This window comes from Grus americana, chromosome 4, assembly GCF_028858705.1.
Source record: "Grus americana isolate bGruAme1 chromosome 4, bGruAme1.mat, whole genome shotgun sequence".
NCBI lineage: Eukaryota > Metazoa > Chordata > Aves > Gruiformes > Gruidae > Grus > Grus americana.
This window is the reverse complement of record NC_072855.1, coordinates 17,489,041-17,498,788: the sequence shown is the minus strand read 5'-3', so window position 1 is coordinate 17,498,788 and position 9,748 is coordinate 17,489,041. Positions and strand designations below refer to the sequence as shown.

Here is a 9,748-nt window from a genome sequence, read left to right as displayed (position 1 = left end):
AGGAGTCCTCCCTCTGAGGATGAAGAAGCTGCAGAAACACCGTGAGATGAACTGACCGTAACCCCCACTCCCCATCCCCCTGTGCCGCTGAGGGGAGGAAGGTTGAAGCCGGGAGTGAAGTCGAGCCCGGGAAGATGGGAGGGGTGGGGGGAGGTGTTTTAAGAGTTGATTTTATTTTCTCATTCCTCTACTCTGTTTTGCCTAGTAATAAATTACATGAATTCCCTCTCTAAGTTTGGTCTGTTTTGCTCGTGATGATAATTAGTGAGTGATCTCTCCCTGTCCTTATCTCGACCTACAAGCATTTCGTTATGCCTTTTCTCCCCTGTTTAGTGAATAAGGGGAGTGAGAGAGCGGCTCTGGTGGGCACCTGGCCCCCAGCCAGGCTCAACCCACCACAGGGGTATTAAGCAGTTCATTAGCAGTGTGAAAAATGTGTTGTAATACATGCATATTAGTACTACTGAAAAGCATTTCCAAAGCAATCACTTTATATGGAGGACTTTAAAATCTGCTTCCTTTTCACTTTCCAAAGAGAATTACATTTAGTAAAGGCTAAGTTACATGTTACAATATAATTCTTTCTGTACAACAACTACTTCTAAATTATATGTTCATAAAACAATTACAAATGACAAATATTTAATTTTCTATTTCTGTAATTATACTGCAGTTTAAGGTCTTCTATTTCAGAGCCACTCAGAATTTTCTTGAAGGTGAAGGTGGTGCTACCACAGAGGCCTCTGGGGACAGTTTTCTGGACAGAACTGTGGTGTTACCACCTCAGGTACCTTCACAGACTGGGTGGTTTGCTGCCTGTCCATGTACTGGGTATTGCACCATCTTCCTGGAGTCGTGGCCCAGGGTAGAGACTGAGTGAAAGCACCAGTAAAACTGAAAGAACAGTGAAGTATGTGGGTGGTATAAATTAGGAATTGCTTTTTCTGCCTTATTGAGTCACTTCTATGCTAAAATTCTAACAGTACTCTAGACTTATCAAAACTTTCCAGCTGTCTCTTAAATTTTTATGGGACTTTAAAAAAAATTTAGTGCTCCTAAAAAAAAATGTGGCTAGCACTTTCTTGTAGATCACAGATTATTAGGGCCTATTGAAGAAGCACCCTCACAAATTTCTATTTCACTCAGAATCCTGCTAAACTTGTAGGACCAAAACCAGAAATGGTACGGACTACAGTGACAAATGCTGCTCATTACATCTGTAGGTTGAGTTTGGCTAATAACATTTCTTCTGAAATTAGGCCACTGATTGCCAAATGCCTGCTGGTCTTGCTGCACATGTGCTGAAAAGGACATCAATAATTTTCATTTCTTACATCACACAGAGCTTGTACATAAACTGCTGAAGCATTTAGTGCACACAGTGATTTGAGTCTGCTATGTAAATGGAGTACTTTGAATAGAGTTTTACAACAGCAAAACTGATTTTATAAGAATACCAGGTGAAAGTAGAATTTACTACATAAAACATCTGTTTTCATTGGTCTTTAGATGAAAACAAAGTAAAAAGATGATGCCAAATAAGTATTTGGACCAAAGACAGTAAACTCATAGGCTTAAGCTGAATTATAATTCTTTATTTAAATACCTAAATAAGTGATCTAATCAGCAAACATGTTGAATATCAGCTGATTCTAGCAACTTTCTTTACTGAGTGTTGTGCACGCTTCAGTGATAACACTAATAATTTGGGTACATAAAATATGGCTTTATGTACTTCTGAAAATACTTGACCCTTACAATACTAATTTTGTGAAGAGGTTTTTTCAAATAAAAAATAAGTAATTTTTGTATATCATGACGTTCTTAAAACACTTTGAATTCCTTTTCATAAAAAAGTGCCTATTTTTTTCAAAGAACTTTTCACAAGAATAGAGTTACACAACCTAGTGGTCTGATGAAGAGTAACTCACTGCAAAATAATTAATCTAGGTGATAACTTCATTCAAAGTCATTCGTCAGGTATGTGTAGGTTCTATTGCTAAAAGGTTAGCATGTGTTTGCTATAGTAGTCAAATTCTTAAAATGACATGCTTAATGACATATTATTTTCTCTGAAATATTGATTACTTGTGACCCAACAAATGTTTGAATGCCTGTCAAAATTATGGTACTTCCAAACAAAGTAACTTTTCCATCCATTTAACCATTTTTATTCATTTTAATAGTTTCATCATACACCACTTGATTTCAGATAAACATAAGAATTGACAGGGTTCTGAAGACAATCTGTCAGATTATTATTTTCCAGGTTATCAAAAAGCACTATTATTTAGATTCTGTTTACTTTACTTCCAGAAGCTGCAATAAAACCTTCGTCTTGGAGCTAGTAATTTTTTTTCATAGTCTACCACCATCCCATGAACTTTACTTTTCTCACTTCTTTGTGGGGTTTGATTTCTGTTTTAAAAACATTTCACATATACTTAGCCTGTGCTTCCCCTTAAGTTTAGCCTCACAGATGATGAAGTTTTCTTTTTCAATGCAATATAATATCATCAAACATATCTTATATGGCCCTCTCAATATTTTCCAGATAATTCTGTGAAGGTAATTGGCAAATGTCCATTCTTTCTGTTTTAAAAATAACCTTATAGTATCAAAGATTTGCGATACACATATTTTCTTTCTAAACAAAGAAGATGGTTTTGATGAAATCATATTTCACCTTAGTTTTTCTAAAATATCTGAAAATGTGAATTTTCTAAAAACTGTGACCAGGATATATTCACTGCAGATATTGGTCAGTTTTGAGAATAAAAATATTTGCAGCATTTGTTTTTCTCACTTTCCCACACATGTTAATTGCTGGTATTGTAGACCGACATCTTTACTCATGTTTATACCACAATCATCCATCCAAATCAAAAGCTGAAGAGCCAAGAAGCTGTTTCTATCATGACAGTTCACTTGACCAAAGTAGTTTTGTGTAGATTTATTAGTACATGATATCTTCTGCTGTAACATTTGCTTCTTCCGTTTTAGTCTTAATTTTAGGGAAATGAATCCCACTAATGGCTATTAGCAGCAAATTTACTGCATGTGCTGTGGCACTTGCCACACAAAGCCAAAAACAGTCTTCAAACCGTTCTTCTAAGATAACAAATTGAAAGACATTTTCCCGAAAATTGGCAATTTTTTCTGTGAGGTGATGAAGTTTCACAGCAGCCATAAAGCTGGTGACTGCAAGTGCTATAAATCCACCTGCAACAAAATGAAAGAAGTATTCACCATTGTTGTCAAAACCAGACAGACATTTTGGTTGTCCTTCAGAAAGGCTTACTGAATACAACAGGGAGCGTTATACAGAATAGGGATAGACTTAGGCATGGTTTAAACACCTTCCAAATGCTTAGTCTTTATTGTATGGCCAAACATCATACCAGCATTTGTAATAAAGTCCTTTTATCAGTGATACGGAACCTAAAGACTGGCATTCACGGCTCCTGTAAAAAGCTGACAAGACACAATAAGCTGAGATGCCACCTGACAGTTCTGTTTTGATAGATGAGAATTCACTACTACCTTCATTTTATTCACAATTATTTAAGTTGAGGGGCTATTTAGTAAGGCAAGAGAAGGAACTTCTAACATTTTGTATGAATGTGACTAATGAAGAATACCAATAAATGATTTTACCTGCAAGGAAGTTCCAGAGGCACACCCCTGCTGGACCTTTAATAGCCCGATAAGGAACTTTTATTGCGTTAAGAATGCAGAATCCAAAACTGACCAGAGAAAAGAAAATGGCCACACAGAGGAACATTATAATCATCACGTGCAGGCCTGTATTCAGCTTTTTCACCATGTGTGGGAAAACTGTCAAGAAAAAAAAGATCTATTCAGTGTGTAATTTTTCTTGACAACAATGAACATCACACTGTACTGGTGTTGCAAACTTAAATTATACTTAAACAAGACTTTTTTACAGAGGTGATTAATTTAGGTAATTACACACATTTTAGTTTATGATGCTTTATTTGTCACTACATCAGACAAATCAGGGATATTCTACTACAGGAACAATCATTCACACAGGTTCTGTGAATAAGGATTCAGGCTTAAGTGCTTTTTTATTTATCTAGTTGTGTTAATGTCTTTATCTCTGCTGCTGTATCATCTGCTGCATTCTTTTCTGTCTCTTCTCCACCTCTGCTCTTCATCCCAAAGTCCTTTTTTTGAGCTTTCCATTCCGGCCCCATGCTCTTAATCTCATCCCTTTGAAGTCTGATAGTCCTTTAGGCAGCCCCTTGCCACCTAAAATAGTCTCTCTCCTTTCTGTGTTTATTTTCTCATGTTATTCTTCTTTCTGTCTCTTCCTCTCTTTAGTAATGGCTCCAGTGAGATCTACTCTGATTTCATACTTCCTAATCCCACAGGTTTCCACTTTCAGATTCCATTCTTGGTTTCTCATCTAGTCTTTATGCCCCCTTTATGCTTCTCTGGGTATCTGGCAGTGTTTTAGTTACATCTGTAGGAAGCTTATAAAGTATTGCAGTCGGGTGGGCTTTAGGTCAAGTGCTCACATGTTTTGCTATAGGCATGAGCCTCAGCAGCCTGTCGCTTGCCTGCCTCTAAAGAATGGTAACTATCTTGGGTTTGTCTTCACAGCCAGAGTTACTCTGTTGGAGGGCCAAATTGGTCAGCAGCAGGGAAGTGTGCAGCACCTGGATAAGCATATCCTGCAGCCTTTCAGTAACAGAATTAGGAGAAATGTGAGTAAGGAACTGTAGCTGACAGGCTGAGGGACAGGAAAGAGAGAGGCTTGTCGACAAGAATCCTAAAATACAAGGTGATCAAGAATAGCCCTTCACGTAGTGTAGCGCTGCACACTCATACATGTTTTGAAGAACTAACTGCCTAATTACTAAAAAGAAGGTACATTATATTATAAACAAATAAACAGAATGCTTCCTATGCTGCATAACTGGAAAAAAAATCCAAACAAGCCACATAAAAAGTAGGCGGCAATAATTGGTAGATGTCACAGTGAATATCAGACGTACAGTTTGGTCATTGTGACATGACAGAATTCTAGTAGATGATGTAGAAAACTTCAACTGTACAAATTCCATACAAAAAAAAATAATGATTTGACAGTTCTACCTTTTCAGAAGTTCATTCTGGGGTTGTAGTTGGGTCTGGTATACATGGGAGCTACAGAAGAGACTCCGACAACAAGAAGAAAGGAGGGAAGTAAATGAGAATCAGAAGTTTGTATGAGAAATGGGAAGCCAGAAACTAGCTTGCTTTCTTAACTGGCTAAATGGCAGGGCTCAAAGGGTTGTAGTGAATGTATATTTGGCTGGCAACCGGTCACCGGCGGTGTTCCTCAGGGTTCAATTCTAGGGCCAATACATCTGTTCAATACATCTATCAATGATTTGGATGCAGGAGTTGAATGCACCATTAGAAAGTTTGCTGATGATACCAAACTGGGAGGTGCTGGTGACTCTTGAGGGACAAGAGGCAGCTTCCTCTGCAGCTTCCTGAGGAGGGGAAGTGGAGAGGGAGGTGCTGATTTCTCCTCCCTGGTATCCAGTGACAGGGCATGTGGGAATGGTTCAAAACTGCACCAAGGGACATTCAGACTGGACATTAGAAAGCATCTTTACTGAGAGGGTGTGCAAACGCTGCAACAGGCTTCCTAGAGAGGTGGTTGATGCCCCAAGCCTGTCGGTGTTGAAGAGGCACTTGGACAATGCCCTTAACAACATGCTTTAACTTTTGGTCAGCCCTGAAGTGGTCAAGCAGTTGGACTAGATGATTGTTGTAGGTCCCTTTCACCTGAAATACTCTACTCTGAAATAACTGGCAGCGTAACAAGGCACACAGGATTTAGCTTTCTTACAAACCAGCAGAGTTTTTAGGGTGGTTGTAAAGTTTCTCTTGCCTTTTTTCTGAGGCTCTCAGCCAAGTCCCAAAGACTTGACCAGTGAGCCTGACTTAGTACGCAGAAATAGAATCCTCTGGAAGGATATTGCCATGGAGGCTCCTAACACATTCCAGCTGTGTTTGCTATGCACAGGGAAAATGCCTGGCTTCCCCAGCTCGTTCTCAGGGCTTGATGCAGTTGTGAAAACAAGCATCTTATGCCAGTTTAGATGCCATAGGGCTAACAGAACAACCCTGTGGGTCTAACATACATGCCACACTATCTATGGGACACCTCCAAAGCAGCTGGAGGCCAGGTGATACACCCTGAGGAGTCTAAAATGACACTGGACACCGATTACAGCAACTGAATCATGCTGTCACTGTCCCAGTTAAAAGAGAGCGTGCCAGCTGCAGGCCTACTCTAGTGAAAGTTAACGCAGTGAAAGGCCATGTACTAATAACCGTATATTATTGTGATTTGGAATTCCAGAGTGTCAGAGCTACTGCAGTACTGCAGCCTATGAGGTGCTAGCTTTCTGTCTTCCTCTGTGCTGCCTGCGCAGTCCATTTATGCTAACGCATTCCACAGGAAAAGTCTCCCATGTCTAGCTCCCCAGCAAGTTCAGAGTGCTTGGTGATTAAGGGGGACATTCAAAGCAAAAAAAGTCAAGGCAGACCCATAATCCCAGACGTCCTGTTGGCCATTGTGCAAAAGTATTTAACAGCTTTGTGTACTCTCATGATACCATTTTGAAACCAGTATTGTGAAAGTTTCAAACATGCTAGACCTATTTAAGTATTTAAAAGGGAAAATCTCTGGCACACTTATTTACCTAGAGGCGTGGTTGTGCCCACTGCACTTAATGACCCAATTTTACAGTTCTAACAGGAAGAATTGTTACTAGCTTCAGTGGGAGCTTTGTTTAAGGAGTATAGGATCATGTCCTCCAAATATGTATTGATGCAGTCTGGAGTGATGGTGGGACATTAGGCCTTCCTCTCAGGTTACACAGTAATTAATCAGAAAGTTTATTAAAGAGTCCAGAAAGTTGTACAGACATTTAAAGGGCATTGGCTACTTTTTCCTCATTCTGTCTGACAGGATAGGGTGAAAGAACTGGGACTGTATTTCCAAATGTCCTGAAGAGAAGCAGAGCTGGAAGAGCTTTGACCTGATGGCCTGTCTGCCAGCCCTTCAAACTCACTAGACAAAGCATTTGAGCATGACTGCTATGTCCATGTCATGAAGTTGCAGCTGCAGTCAGAGCTTGAGAAAGACTCGATTATTGTAAAAGCGACTAGCCCAAATTCACCACAGCTTAACAACTGGTCATGCTGATCTAAGCTGAGGTCGCTCTGGTCCTCTTCTCCATTCCCTCTGAACTCCGACAGTCCTGCCTCCCTTCAAGTTTTTATAGTGATGCTTGTGCAGTTGTGTAGTCAGCCATGATCTTAAGGGAAACTATTTTTTTTTTTTTGGTAGGTTAATTTTTTGGCCAGGTTGAGTTCCTGAACTACCTCACCACAATAACTATCAGAACCATTGTGAAGAATGGGGCAGGACAGCATTGCTGTGGGCCAGGGAGAGGGTGAGACTGCAGCAGCTTCAACTCATGTTGGCTTAAGTTACAGTGGATCTGCACACCGAACTAAAAATCTTCAATGCAAAGTATCATTTTCACTGCAGCACAGGATGTGTGAAAACTGGACATCCAAAGTACAGATCAACATCTGAGTGCTTTTGAAACCTCAAGAAAATCTTTCAAGTTGAAAGGAATACATTTATAAGAGTTTCTACATCTTTTAAGAGATAAGGATTTTTTTCTCTCCAAAGTTACCAGAAGAGAAGGTAAAAATTTCTTCAGCATGTTAATAAAGTTAGGAGTATCTGCTATGGAAGACATCTGCATTAGGACAGCTACAGAAATACAGAAATGTGGCCAGCTAAATAAATCTCTACTTCTTAAAGGAAAAAAAAAAGTCAGGAGTTCAACAGAGAAGGCAAGGACAGCTGCACAGAGAGATTGCAGGGCAACACTTGGCATAGGAAAGTGTCAGTCAAAGGGAAAGTATGATTTACAGGTCATGTCCAAATTATTTTCACTCCCTTCACAAGACTAAAAGGAAACCCTCAGTCTAGCCGTAGGGATTTTTTTCCCCATCTTGATTCCAGGATTACAGAACATAACTAGAAGAAAAAAGCTAGCCTGACATGAAAGAGATTTTACATTCACACTCAGATCCCAAACCATGAAGACCACAAGTCAGCCACAAATAGAAATTTAATAATAATAATAATAATAATAATTCGCATTCTATAAGTTCTGTAAACAGAATAGACTGCTTTTAAAGTTGAACTAGACATTAGGTTAATGATTCAACCAAAATTGTACTTACTTGTGAATTTGGAACGCCGCCCACCCAACCCACACTGGCGTAGTTTGCCGCCCTGAAAGAGTCCGTAGTAAATTTCTCCAATGAACTTGACCAGCTCTGGATCTGTGGCATTGACCAAATCAGCTCCTGTTTTGCAAAGGATCTTTCCTGTCATCCACTTTGGGATCCCCATTGCAACAACAATCAAGAGAAAAGACGCAAAACTTATCAGAGAAGCCAAGGCAAATAAAGTCTTTTTAAAGCAGCCAGGCATCCTAGTGGTTTCAAGGAATCATCTCCAAGGCCTCTCTGCAGTGATCAGGCATGTTTCCCATTTTTCCTCATGCTCCAAAATCCACAAATGACTAGCAGGAATTTCAAAATACATCTCATTGTATTTTGTAGCTCCAGAAATTAATCTGTACGATTAAAAATCAAGTCAAAAATATATTTTGCTGCAACAACATCCTGTAATGGTTGCAAGTAACAGCTTCAGTACACCGTAGTGCAGCGATGCTTGTTTCTGCAGAAAGTAATCCTATATCTATTCCCTGGCTAATGTTTCATCAGAGGTTTAATTGTCCTGCTCAGATGACATCAAGTTCTTTACTGTAACCTCATGGGAAGAAAATTAGGAGTCGAATCCAGGTTTTCAGATTATTAAAAACGTGGGTAAATAGCCGCGTGCGAGGGACAAAGCATTAAAACCACAGAATTTGGCAGTCGGATTCTGCTGGCGTCTCAGCCTTCTCCCAGCGCTTACTCCCGCCCTGCCTCTAAATGTCACTGCTCTCGGCGCTGCCAGGGCTGTCCCTGCGCCCCGGAGCGCTGCCCTTCCATCTCTAAGCCTGTTAGCCGAGATACGCTAATGATGTTTCACGATGCCGAGGTTTCACGTACGAGTCTTCGGAATTAAACCGGGACGCACGCGGCTCCTGGGCCGTACCTGCCCAGGGGCTCAGGGACCGAAGCAAGCGGCGCAACTCAAAATACAGGTGCGATCCAGGGGTGCTAAAGGAAACCGGCTGTAATTGCCTGCACTTCTACGGTTACTGCTACAGAAGACCTGCAGGGACCTTTATGACCACTAATTAATTAGTCTCGGCAGTATCCCTGGGGGCAGGTAACACAGTCCGCCGCTAGAGCTCAGGCCAGCTGGGGAGGGGCAGCGTGCGGCCGGGGGAGGCGGGCAGGGTTCGGGTGCCCGCCCGACACCCGCACTCCGACACGGGCACGCCGCCGGCTTTCGCCCCGAGCCAGGCCCAGGGTCTGAAGGCCCGGAGGAGCCGCGAGTGGTAGTTTTCCTGAGGCGAAAGTCTCGCGGCGGTACCGCCTGAGCCCTAGGGCGCGGGCGGGCTGGGGCTCGGCCGAGGTACCGGGATTTTCCCTCCTCCCGGCTCCGGCAAGGCAGCAGCAGGATCTGCCCCCCTCAGCCATCTACGGCCGGGCGCTGCTGCCCTGAGCCCGCCCCCCGCGG

At 41.5% G+C, this 9,748-nt stretch overlaps 1 protein-coding gene across 1 annotated transcript; it reads right to left on the bottom strand.

Moving 5' to 3' along the window:
- Positions 1 to 2,240: 2,240 nt before the first annotated feature.
- CLRN2 (clarin 2) lies at positions 2,241 to 9,724 on the bottom strand. The gene is made up of 3 exons (XM_054823191.1): positions 8,293 to 9,724; positions 3,658 to 3,837; positions 2,241 to 3,222 (listed from the first exon to the last, which is right to left on the bottom strand). The coding sequence occupies exons 1-3, from the start codon at positions 8,543 to 8,545 to the stop codon at positions 2,957 to 2,959; spliced, it is 699 nt and encodes a 232-aa protein (XP_054679166.1). The 5' UTR covers positions 8,546 to 9,724; the 3' UTR covers positions 2,241 to 2,956.
- Positions 9,725 to 9,748: the final 24 nt, after the last annotated feature.

Coding starts and splice junctions, on each gene's coding strand:
- CLRN2 (XM_054823191.1), bottom strand. CDS start 8,545: ATGCCTGGCTGCTTTAAAAAGACTTTATTTGCCTTGGCTTCTCTGATA. Junction 3,838..8,292: donor GCGGCGTTCCAAATTCACAA/GTAAGTACAATT, acceptor TTTTCTTGACAG/TTTTCCCACACATGGTGAAA. Junction 3,223..3,657: donor CCTCTGGAACTTCCTTGCAG/GTAAAATCATTT, acceptor ATTTTGTTGCAG/GTGGATTTATAGCACTTGCA.